The sequence below is a fragment of the Fistularia commersonii genome, chromosome 1 (genome assembly GCF_037954325.1).
Source record: "Fistularia commersonii isolate RoL2024-O1a breed Wild chromosome 1, RoL_Fcom_v1.0, whole genome shotgun sequence".
NCBI classification, from domain to species: Eukaryota; Metazoa; Chordata; class Actinopteri; order Syngnathiformes; family Fistulariidae; genus Fistularia; species Fistularia commersonii.
This window is the reverse complement of record NC_141284.1, coordinates 29249844-29261583: the sequence shown is the minus strand read 5'-3', so window position 1 is coordinate 29261583 and position 11740 is coordinate 29249844. Positions and strand designations below refer to the sequence as shown.

Sequence of the window (11740 nt, the reverse complement as noted above, 5' to 3'; positions counted from 1 at the left end):
CAAACAAAGATGAGGGCAGTCATCGGTGCAAAAGAAGCCGCTAACCTTTTTATTGAAGTTACTTTAAGTACCGTTTTAGTTCCATGGTTGTGATCACTCGCTCCGCCGAGACGCCACAAAACTACAGCGCTAACAACACCGTTTGGTCCCGCCCTCCTCCGGCTGCCACAAAGCCATGGATCCGCCGGCAAAATGCACAAAACACACAATTAAACAAAAAGAAATAAAGCATAAAAAAAGAGAAAAATAAAATCACCTCAGAGTGAAAAGCAGAAAAAGACACACAAACACAAGATGCCAAATTGAAAGTTATCATGTTTTTTCATTATCTATGGGGGACCTGGACGCGACATTAAATTTTCATATCATCTTATTAAAATAAGTCAAGAGTAATAAACCGCAGTTAAAAGAAATTCAGATATTAAATTAATTCTCTCACATCTAGAAATCAAAACCAATAGATTTCAATTAAAGGTTTAGGTCGGTCTTTATTATTCTTAATAATATAGTCCTCAAAATCGCTTAAATTCGGTATGTGAATTTGATCCGACCAATCCAAGGACATTATATATATATAGATATATATCTATATATATAAAAGGCTTGAATTATTTTCTGTTTTGAATTTCTGAATGTCGCTTTTTTTTCTTTCTTCGAAAAAGCAGAATTTGGAAGAAGAAACCAAAAAATGTCAAATCTTTTGTTCTTAAATTAAAAGACAAATATGGCCGTGGCTGAGACGCCAGTGAAGCGAAACTCGTTCCTCGGAAGAATCAGGCGACGGCGCCGAAGGCGACTTTAAGGCCAAAAGAGAAAGTGGAGATCCAGCAGGGTCGCTTCTCAGTGAAAAAGAATGATGTGAATTTAATTGGCGATGCCACTTTACCTCCATCGCTGTTATTGATATGTAATAATAGGATTATCATCATTATTAAAATCCGTTTTAAATATTCCATGCATGGTTAAGCATAAGGAAAATGCTATTTGTGCTCCGAATAAGATCTTTAAATTTCCGAGGGCACCGTCAGATATTTCAATTTCGACGGTTCACATGTTTCCGAAAAAGCAAACATTTCATTTGAAAAAACGTCTGGCCTCTACTTTCCTGGACGAGCACATTTTTTTGGCTATTTTTAGGCAAAATGCTGTTTTTTACAAGATTATTGTTGTTCAAAGGTTATTTCTTCATTAGCGTTTACTTGAGTCCTAAATATATTATTTCGATATTGTAATCTTTTTTTTTACAAATATCATTTTAGTGATACATTCCTACTTATCACAGTTCATTAAATCCATGTTTTATTGAATTTATAATTTTGGAATTTTGCGTACATTCTAGGTAATTTCTCTTGATGCAGTTTTTTTAAGGGTAATTTCTAAGTGTTCTTGCTAAATCTCATTTTCAAGTCCATTTCAAGAACTTACTCATCTCAGTGTTTTCCAAGGAAACTGGAAAAGTAAGAGGGGGTTTGGAGGAGGAGGAGGAAGAAGATGGAGACGCTGCTTTTCTCTCGTCTTTCTCAGTGGAACCAATCCAAGGTGCCGACGGGACCTCCACGCAAAACTAAAGGAAAAGGAGACGTGGGGGAGCGAGGAGGTCCACACTGAGGCGGGGAGGCGCTGGCAACGAGGGGTCAAAGTTCAGATTGTATGAGCAGCAGAAAGCAGCACCTGTGTGTGTGTGTGTGTGTGTGTGTGTGTTTTAGCGGTCAGAGTGGACTGAGAGACAAGAAGCGCCTGCTTCTCTTTTGGTCCAATGAGGACTCCATATTTTTCTGTCCTGCTCGAGTCCGTCTCTGGAAAACAAGCCTGACGGGCGCCGCCGCCGCCGCCGCACGTCTCTCAATCGAGAGCTTCCTGGTTCTGCTTCCCGTCTTTCGGCCGGTGGTCAGTGTTTCTGTCCGGCCGGCGTCACGGCTGAGCGCCTGGCGAATGAGTCTTTTTGAGATTTCTTTGTCCCGCCCGCGGCCCGGACGGCTGGGGTTCTTTGCCGCAGCCCGCCGCCAATAAGACGCGGCGGTGGCGCTGACATCCTGCCGCCGCTCCGGCGCAGAGAGCACTTTGACACAAATGCCGAGGGCTTCTTAATCAGGGTTCCTGCACATTGTAATGCTTTGTTTTTCGGCGGAGTTTCATATTTGAATGGCTGATCTTGAAACTGCGATGCGATGTTTGAGGCGACCGTCATCTCGGCGTCCAGAGTCTCTTTTTAATCAAAGACTAGAAAAGGCACAGGCAGATATTTGGCCTGATCACAACCACGCTGGCGGAGACGCAAGGAGACGCACATCCATCTACTGCAGGTCGGCTCAGCACACAGGATGGAAGCCTACGATATCTGTGACACACAGATCTTCCGGGTGCTCGCACACTCCCTCCGACAACACAAACCTCTCTTAAGCTCACGTTGTCAGTCTGCCATCAAATAACCAGGTCGGAGCTTTCCTTGCCGGAACTACTTTCTCGACAAACGTCCGGGCGGAAGCGGCACGCCGGCGGAGTGGGGAAGACAAGCTCGCCGGGCGGAGAAAGGAAAAAGACGGAAGCGATGCAAAAAGTCCAAACGGCGCAATGCCGAATTCTATTCGACGTTAATTACTGATCTGGAACGGCTGAGCGCAAAACAAGAGGCGCACGACTTTCAAATCGCTGGATTATCGAACGGAATCCAAACGCTAACAAGCAAGAGACGGCGGCGCAGAAGGAAAGTGGAGCGCAGAGATGAGGAAGAAGCTCTGTGGCGTCCTCTGCTGCAGGATCATGGCCACAAATGCTTCACCTCCAAAATTGCAAACAGCTTTATCGAGGCGTTTGCAGCCAGTTCTTGCCAAAAAAAGGAGAAAAGGAACATGGACTTCATCATGTCTAGCTTATAATCTGTTAGCAGAACATCTCTGCAGCACCAGTGCTTTACTTGACTTTAGTTTTGCCGACTCGCTCGCCATCTTTCAAAAGCATCGCTCCTTCGAGACGCTTGAAAAAACACGAAAAAAATTCCTACCGCAGTTTCCCATTTCGTCTTCTATCCGTTTTTGTTTAGGTTGTCGTGCGACGCTGTCGGATTTGTGCAGGAACCCCGATTATGTAAGCGCCGCGCGCTCGGGTTTCCGGCGCCTCCGACTCGGAGGCTAAAACTTGGGCTGGTAAAGAGCCACGCGGCCGCTGAGGCAGCCGGAGGCGAGCTGGCAGTGCGTGGGGGAGAACTTGGTGGTGAGGACCACGTCGCTGTGCGAGTAGATGGAACGGATCTCTCGGAGGCAGCTGGTCTGGACGGGGAGGCAGTCCTCCAGCTCGCCGCACTGCTCGTCGAAGGCCAGCAGACGGACGCCGTAGCCGTACGGGGAGCAGATGAGGCGTCCGTCGGGGCTGAAGCACAGCTCCTTGATGTAGCCTCGCCCCACGTTGGCCTCCTCGATGTAGTGTGTGAGTCGCAGGGAGCAGCGCGGGGAAACCAGCGGGCGGGTCGGCGCTCCTTCCTGGAACTCGTACACGCAGGTCCACTGAGGGAACCGGGAGGAAGGAGGCGGTGAGGCGGCGCTTCATCCAACCGGTAACAGATCAGCGCGCCGCTTTGTACGCAGTCCTAACTACCGGCGCGACGTCGGACTCCGTATTTGCTGCCGCGCACGTCCAGACTTCAGCGGCAAGATTCGGCTGAGGCTTTTCAGCGTCAGTGTCATTAACTCAGCGAAATAAAACGTCTCCCAAACGTCCGGACATCGTTTATATAAACTTGTCATATAAACACACAAGGTGTATATCGACTTTCGATACTTTGTGGGTGAAAAACACGAGCCGTAAATTCCGGCATATAAGCCACGACTTTTCACACGAGAACTGCGGCTTTTAGGACGACGCGGCTAATTTATGCAAGTGCAATTTCTTTTTTCTTTTAAAAATGAGCAGGTGCGGCCAATATAAAGGTGCGCTCTGCTGTCTGGACTTTACGGAATCTGTATTCTATCGAATCTCACTGCTGGTGATTTACGATCATATCGCTGCACGCGACGCAAATGTCTTCAGGCTTCGTTCTATTGGGTTGCGACCACGTTACGATCGCTGGACTTTGAATGCGTGATGGCGGCGGTGCGGGGCGTCCTGCGTCCTACCTCCTGGTCGTCCATGTTGCTGGAGCAGCGGATGAGCGTGGCCCAGCCCTTGGGGTGGAGCTGCAGCGAGGTGATGCAGTTCCCTCGGTCCCTCTCCCCGGGGATCTCCGGCGTCAGGACCTCCAGGCTGTTCCTTGGGGACAGACCTGCCGGTGCGCGGAGCGTTAGCAGAGGTCACGGAGGCGAGGCTCCCGTTTCCCGGCCGCTCGCCGCTCACCTTCTCGATGTGGGTGGAGTTTGCCGGAGTCGTTTCCCTGGCGGGGGGTTCCGGCCGACCTGGACGCCGACGGGCCTCCGTCTGACGAGAAATGAAATACATCTGTGAATCTTAACGTCCCGCGGCCGGCGCGGCGTGTTTACAATCCGGCCACGATCGTCTCGTCAGACGCCTTTCAGGCACTTCCAGTATCGTGGAATCAACCGAACGGAGGGATGGAGGCGGATGTCGCACCTGAGCTGAGCGGGGTGCGCCGAGCTCGCAGCATGCGGTAGCTGCCCACCTCCAGGGACTGGGTGAGGTCCAGGTCGTGCAGGATGAGCAGGTATCCGGAGGAGGTGGAGATCAGCATCTTGGAGCAGTCGGGCGTCAGACGCATCCTCATCAGGTACCGGGTGTGGAAGAACTTCTTGTGCGGGCAGCCGTCCTCCGTGAACCTGCGGGTCAGCGGCCCACCGAGTCAGCGACACGGCGAGTCTTTCCTTTACGACGTCCGTCCGTCAAACGCAGAGCTGCCGGATCTTTCTGTCGCTACCCTTTCGTTCCAAACAGATGCGACTCCGGGCCGGCGGTCGCGGGAGGAGACCGACTGCGCCCTCTTGTGTCGGCGTTCACCCGGCACGCCGGCGGTAACGTGGAAACTGCGTTGAGCGGAGCGACGCTCCGACGCCGGGGTTGTGCCGTGACGCACGGGAAATCGAACCCGCGACTTTATCGGACGCCCCGGGCGAACGACGAAAAATGCAAGCGTCGGAGCACCGACCTGTTGGTGTCCCACGTGATGACGTTGCCGTCGAAGCCCGACGTGACGAGGAGGCGGGTGTTGGTGTCGTACTCGATGTTCTTGACCCAGCTGGCGTGGCCGTGCAGCGAGCAGACCTTGGAGCTCAGCTTCCTGAGGTCCCACAACGCGATGGTGGTGTCGTCGGAGCAGGTGGCGAACAGGCGATTGTCCAGAAACCTGCCGAGGGCGGGAGCGGTCCACGTCAGGCGCGCGTCGGGATCGCGGCCGGCGCCGACGACCGGCCGAATGTAGTTCTGGACGTCTGGCGTCGATCGTCACGCTCAGATCCCGACTACAGCGGCCGCTGTTTGTCTATTCAGGTGTGAGCATTTGTTTCTTGAAAGCGCTGACGCGTCGCTGGTTCGGAGACCTACAGCTAAACTTCAGCCCCGCTTTTTCCACTTCCTGCTGAAATGCAACATCAGGTCAAAGTCAAACGGCTTTTTAACGCTTGATTTGGACGATATCCCTCTTCTTTTACGTTCTAAAACCACCACAGCAAATCATCCCCCCCCGCCTCCACATCATCCTCTCCTCTTCATCCACACCGACCACCTTCAGATCCTCTCACAGCATCCATCAACCTTCTCCTTGGTCTTCCAGCATGCGTCTACCAAGATATCCACGCTCCCTCCTCTGTCCGTGACTCAACCATCTCAGCCTGACCTTCTCTCCAGATCACCCACCATGAGTCCTTCCTCTGATGGACTCCATCCTGATCCTCTCCATCCTGGTCGCTCCCAAAGAGAACCTCAGCATCTTCATCTCTGCCTCCTGTCTTTTCCTCAGTGCCGCTGTCTCTCACCCCTTCCACGTCGCTGGTCTGACGAGCATCTTCTACACCTTCCTTTCTTTCTGGCTGATAGTCTGTTCTGCAACATGAGCCCTGACACTGTTCTCCCCCTGTTCTAACCTGCAGGAACGCAGTTCTTCCCCTCTTTTGCGCTGCTCCAGGCCGCTGAGAAGTACGTGGAATCCTCCACCTTCATCACAAACCTCGCCGCTCCAGCTGTCTTTCCCCCTCCCTTCCAGGTCGTTCCACCACCTGCACCTGCTGTCACTCCAGATCACGACATCCGCTGCAAACCTCACGGTCCGCTAGCGTTCCGTCTCACCTCTTCTGACCAGCGCCACCGCAAACAAGGGTCTCTTTCCATTTCTTGCTCATATGCACCGTCAGGCAAAAATAAAACATCATATTAACATTTGATTTTTCTGATATACTCATTTTTAAACGACAAACATGAGTGTGTGTGTGTGTGTGTGTGTGTGTGTGTGTGTGTTCACTAACGAAAGAAAATCAAGTACCAGTCAGGCTCTACTCAAAAACCTCCTCCTCCTTCTAAAAACAGGATATATATAATATGAAAACATTGTTGTCTGTTGTTGTTCTGATCTGGAAAGAGGTTTTGACTCATCTAAACCGCGATGATTCACAGAGAAGATGGAAAAGAGCACCTGATGTTGTTGACACAGTCCTCGTGGGCCTCCGTCAGGGTTTTGATGTGTCGGGACGAGACGGGGTCAAACAGCAGGACCTCGGTCTGCTCACAGGCCACCGTCAGCACCGATCTGGAGACACACACACACACACACACACACACACACACACACACACACACACACTTGTGCGTTGGCCCCTGCAGAAGCTTAAAGCTGATAAACAAGATCAGTGGGTGGAGTATCAGTTCGCTAAATGTAATATCACATTTGAAACAGACCCAAATCTAAATGTATGACTGTATTCCAAGGAGGAGCTCAAAAAGTGACAAACTGCAAATGTAGATTGGACAACAAACATAAATACACATATATATTCATACACACATGACACTATTAAAATAAATAACGATAAATTGTAATTTAGTTTCTCCTGGCCTGGTTGTCCATCTTTTCATCTTTACAATGAAGAATCAGTGGAGAAAGTGCTCTTTACACTGTGTGCAAATACTTCTATCTATACTACTATCATGACAAAAGCGTTTGAGCGGAGGTGTGTGTGTGTGTGTGTGTGTGTGTGTGTGTGTGTGTGTGTGTGTGTGTGTGTGTGTGTGTGTGTGTGTGTGTGTGTGTGTGTGCGTGTGTTGGTTCCCGCCGTGTTTACCCGTCAGGTGAATACTCCAGGTTGAACACGGCTCCGTGGGTCTTGGTGTTGAGGTTGAGCGACTCCACGGCGGGGTTCATGGAGCAGTAGAGGCTGGTCATGGTCCTGAAGTTGTCCCGGGCGGGATCCACCGCCACCCCGCGTCTGATAGTCCTGTTCCGCAGCCAGGAAAACAGGCTGCAGCGCCGGCTCGCCTCCGCGCCGGAGCCCCCGGAGCCTCCGGAGCCGCCGGAGCCGCCCGGCGTCGCCGTGCCGAGGCCCGCTTCCTCCCCGCTCCGCCGCGGTCCGGGCGGCGGGGAGCTGTCCGTCCTCTCCGGCGGGGAAGCGGAGCGTCTCCGGGCGGTGTCGTCTTCCTTGTCCGAGTCGCCGTCTTTGTCGTCGCCGCCGCCGCCGCCGTCGCCGCCGCCGCCGTCGGGCCTGTCCCGCGACTCGTCGGCGTCCTCGCCGTCGCTCATCGCGGCCGCTCCGGCGTCCGCCCGGCCGTCCGTGGTGTCGCGGCCGCCTAGCGAGGAGCCCCCCGGCCCTTCACGCCGCCGCGGCGCGGTCGCATTCGGGCTTCGCCGGCCGAGGATTCGGTGGTCGGACTTTGCGGCGCTAAACCGCCGCGCGTCAAGTCAGACGAGACGAGCCGTGGCGCGACCGGAAGTGCGCGGAGGCGTCCTTCAAAATAAAAGCCCGCGTCCTCAGGCCGCTGCGAGTTGGGCCAAAGAACGAGAAGGCGTGCGTGTAAAGATGAGCGCTCGCAAACGTCCTTCGAGACGAGGGAGATCTTTTAAACGTCGGCCGCCGCCATTCTAAGGAGCCGCCCCATCCCCGCACGGAGTCAACACCGCCACAGGAAACCACGCTCTCATCACGGTGCACTTGACACTTTCCTGCGGCCGTAAACAAATACAAAGGAAAAAGAAACGACGAAGTTCCGCTTCCTCGTCGGGTCGCCACGCCGGGCAGCAGGCCCGCTGCCGCCCCCTGCTGCCTGGAGCTGCTGCGTGGAGCTGCTGCGTGGAGCTGCTGCGTGGAGCTGCTGCGTGGAGCTGCTGCGTGGAGCTGCTGCGTGGAGCTGCTGCGTGGAGCTGCTGCTTGGGGCTTCCATGCAGCTTCTCAGTCCTCCAGCTCTTGTCCAAGTCTTCTTGTCGTGGCAACTGGACTTGAACTTTTTCACTTGAACCCTGAATCCCTTTTTCCACAATTTTGTATAGTATTTATATTAAGTTATGGGAATCCGTATATATTATTTTCTCTCTCTATATATATGTATATGTTATTCTATTCTCATGGAGAGGATCAGGAATGAGTCCATCAGAGGAACAGCACATGTTAGATGTTTTGGAGAGAAGGTCAGAGAAGCCAGACTGAGATGGTTGGGTCATGGACAGAGGAGGGATAGAGAATATATTAGTAGACACTGGGATGCTGGAATTGGAGCTGCCAGGCAAGAGGTCTGAAGGAAGACCAAAGAGAAGATTTATGGACGTCGTGAGAGAAGATATGAAGGTAGTTGGTGTGAGAGAGGAGGATCCAGAGAATAGGGTTAGATGGAGAGAGTTGACTCGCTGTGGCGACACCTGAAGGGGAAAGCCGAAAAAAGAAGAGGAAGATATGTTATTCTATTCTTATTATATGTTATTCTCTTTTTTCTTATTGATTTTTTTCATTTTATTCTTGATGTTTACATACATACATACATACATACATACATACATACATGCATGGATGGATGGATGGATGGATGGATGGATGGATGGATGGATGGATGGATAGATAGATAGATAGATAGATAGATAGATAGATAGATAGATAGACAGACAGACAGACAGACAGACAGACAGACAGACAGATAGATAGATAGATAGATAGATAGATAGATAGCCCTGCCAGGGCTGCACCTCCAGGCTTACTAGCAGCCTACTCGCTGCTCATGTTCATCCACGATGGCTTCATTGCAGAGAAACAATTTCCCCGTGGGGAATAATAAAGGATAAACAATAATAAGAATTATTATTATTATTATTATCAGTTCATGGTGAATGACAAGGCCTCTGTAACACCGGTGGTGCCGTGATACTGACAAGTTTTTAAGAAAAGTTTTCAAAGACAATACCTTTATCTTATGACGTTGTATAACATCACAACAAATACTTTAACAAGTAACACTAATAAATAATTGTAGTCATTGTAGGGTGTTGGAAGGGGGGTTGACTCAATGAGCAGAAAAGACCAGAAAGGTTTCAAACGTGTACCAATATAGTACTGAGCGAGCGAGCGAGCGAGCGTAACCAGTATTTTTCCTCGGTTTGAGGCGTCCAGGAGCGCTGGCCTTTCGCCGCCCACCTCTCCGATGCGCTCCGGTCAGGAAGCTTCCCGGCCTCTGCTTCAGCTTCTGCTCCGGGTTCTACCGGGAGCGTCGCCGCGTGGTGAAGTACCTGACGGTGAACCGGCGGCGGCGGGACAGCAGCGAGCTGGATGCGTCCCCGTTCTGCGGCGTGGCGGACCTCCCCGACCGGGACTACCGCTACCCCCGTGTCCTCAGGAGCCCCGGCCTCAACCGCAACCTGGGCCAGGTGGACCCCGAGGGCTGCCGAGGCCCCGCCGACAACCTCAGGGACCCTGTGCTGATGCTGCACAGCAGAGACGACAAGTACCACATGTTTGTCGCCGAACGTGTCGGCTTCGACGGACGGCAGGCGGCTAAAGTGACTGGAGCGACTGGAACGGGCCTTCCTGGACGTGAGCAGGGAGGCGCTCGGGGACGAGCGGGGCTTCCCGGGCGTGGCCTTCCACCCGGCCTTCCACCCGGCGTACAGATGCAACGGCCGCTTCTTCATCTGTTACTCCAACCTTGTCGACCTCAAAGCCCAGAAGGTCAGAGTGAGCGAGTCGAGTGTCCAAACAAGACGTGAACGCGGCGGATGCTCTCTGAGAGGTACGAGCGTCGGCTGGGGTTTTACAACCTGGTAAGATTGGCTGACAACTTATCTCGGCGAGCCCAAAGACAGCAAAGCCCTGCGCGGTTTTCACCCGAGGCTGTGAACGCAAAGCAGCCTGCATCGACACGCGGCGTCCTCCGTGCGCTTTCATACGCGGCGTGCGCTTTGAAAAGCCATCTGAGCACACGAGCGCCATAAAAGCCAAAAGACTGACTATTTTCATCTCACAGATTGAAATCCATTTCGACGAAAAACTGGGAGGGATCTTGGAAATAAAGGCCCCAGAAATGAGCTGCGGAGATCATTCGGCGGTAGCGCGCGACGTGCAAATCCCTTGAATTTCCCGGCGTTGTCGAGTCACTACAGCGAACTAATAAAAGATGGGCTGAAGCGATCAGGAGACGGGATCAGTTCTGCAAACAGCCGGCACCGACGTGCCCGCAGGAAGTCCATTCTCTCGGTTTTTATTGACTAATCTGCTCCAGTTGGCCTGCAACGTTGTGTGTGAGTGAGTGTTTCCAATCAAACTGACAGCGGGGGGGAAAAATAAGAAACAAACAAGCAAGAAATCCGCCTCCCCCTCGTTAGCTTAGCTTAGCTTAGCACGATGACTGTCTGTGGCCTATGGTATCAGTAGGCTAATAATCCTCAAACGTGCGCGCCAACCGTTTCCGGGCTATACTTAATCAATGTTTTGACTCGTGAGAAATGAAAAGATATTTTCATTTTCAAAGTAAATAAAAGTGACTGGATCTCCTTCTGTTTTACTGGACGCAGAGTCGCTCAAAATCAAGCATTTGTTTGCTTCAAATATTCATCCAAGCTCCTTTTCCATTTGTTTGAAAGTCCATTTGATATTTTTATTATTTGAAAAAGGTAGGCAAAGACGCTCTGAGCTGACATGACGGCGGGCGTCCAGCCTCCTTTCACCGATGGAGAAGAGTAGGGCATCCATCTTCTGCCGGGAATCATGGCGAACTGAAATATCCCTCGTTTCTTCGACTCCATCCTTTACATGTCGATTTCGGGGTCACGTTAGAGGCCGAGGAGCCGGGCGCCGACCACAGCGGTGGCCGGCTGCTCTTCGGTCTGGATGGGCGTTTGTACATTTTCACCGGCGACGGCGGAAAAGCGGGGGACCGTTGGGGAAGTACAAGTAAGCTCGGTAACCTCGGGTATGTTTGACGCGCCGCCTTCTCTGACGCCGCAGGGTTTGCGTGGCCCTGCACAGCAGCGCAACGCTGGGAAAAGTGCTCGACAGGGATGAGCGAGATGTTTGTTTATGGCCGGTGGTGCTTTTGTTAAAAAAAGGTGCTGCCTTCAAATCAAGTGTTTTCTTTCTGTCTTCATTTCACCGAAAACTCAGCGGTCGGCCCGAACGACCAAAGATCGCTAATATAACGGGTCGGGACAGCGACTCCCATGTCAGATGTGGAGCCGCCGTCCCCCATGGCGGCTCCAGACGCCCCAAACATAAATAAAAAGACAGCGAGATCAAGCCGGCACCGAGGAGGAAGCTGAACACGCAGCAAAGGGAGGAGGGTTACCGGAATCAAATACTCATTTTAGGCAGAATCTCTCCAAAGCGAAACAAGCGAA

General features: G+C 52.0%; 1 protein-coding gene across 1 annotated transcript; it reads right to left on the bottom strand.

The window, feature by feature from the left end:
• Nucleotides 1-26: 26 nt before the first annotated feature.
• dcaf10 (DDB1 and CUL4 associated factor 10) lies at nucleotides 27-7817 on the bottom strand. The gene is made up of 7 exons (XM_086159448.1): nucleotides 7215-7817; nucleotides 6569-6682; nucleotides 5090-5287; nucleotides 4561-4763; nucleotides 4327-4407; nucleotides 4110-4255; nucleotides 27-3500 (listed from the first exon to the last, which is right to left on the bottom strand). Exons 1-7 carry the CDS (start codon nucleotides 7667-7669, stop codon nucleotides 3129-3131), a joined length of 1569 nt encoding a protein of 522 aa, XP_086015574.1. The 5' UTR covers nucleotides 7670-7817; the 3' UTR covers nucleotides 27-3128.
• Nucleotides 7818-11740: the final 3923 nt, after the last annotated feature.

Excerpts from the sequence above, each read along its gene's own strand:
- dcaf10 (XM_086159448.1), bottom strand. The coding sequence starts at position 7,669 with ATGAGCGACGGCGAGGACGCCGACGAGTCGCGGGACAGGCCCGACGGC. Across the intron at positions 6,683-7,214 it reads CTGGAGTATTCACCTGACGG|ATCGGTGCTGACGGTGGCCT; the intron begins GTAAACACGGCG and ends GTGTGTCTCCAG. Across the intron at positions 4,764-5,089 it reads ATCACGTGGGACACCAACAG|GTTCACGGAGGACGGCTGCC; the intron begins GTCGGTGCTCCG and ends GCTGACCCGCAG.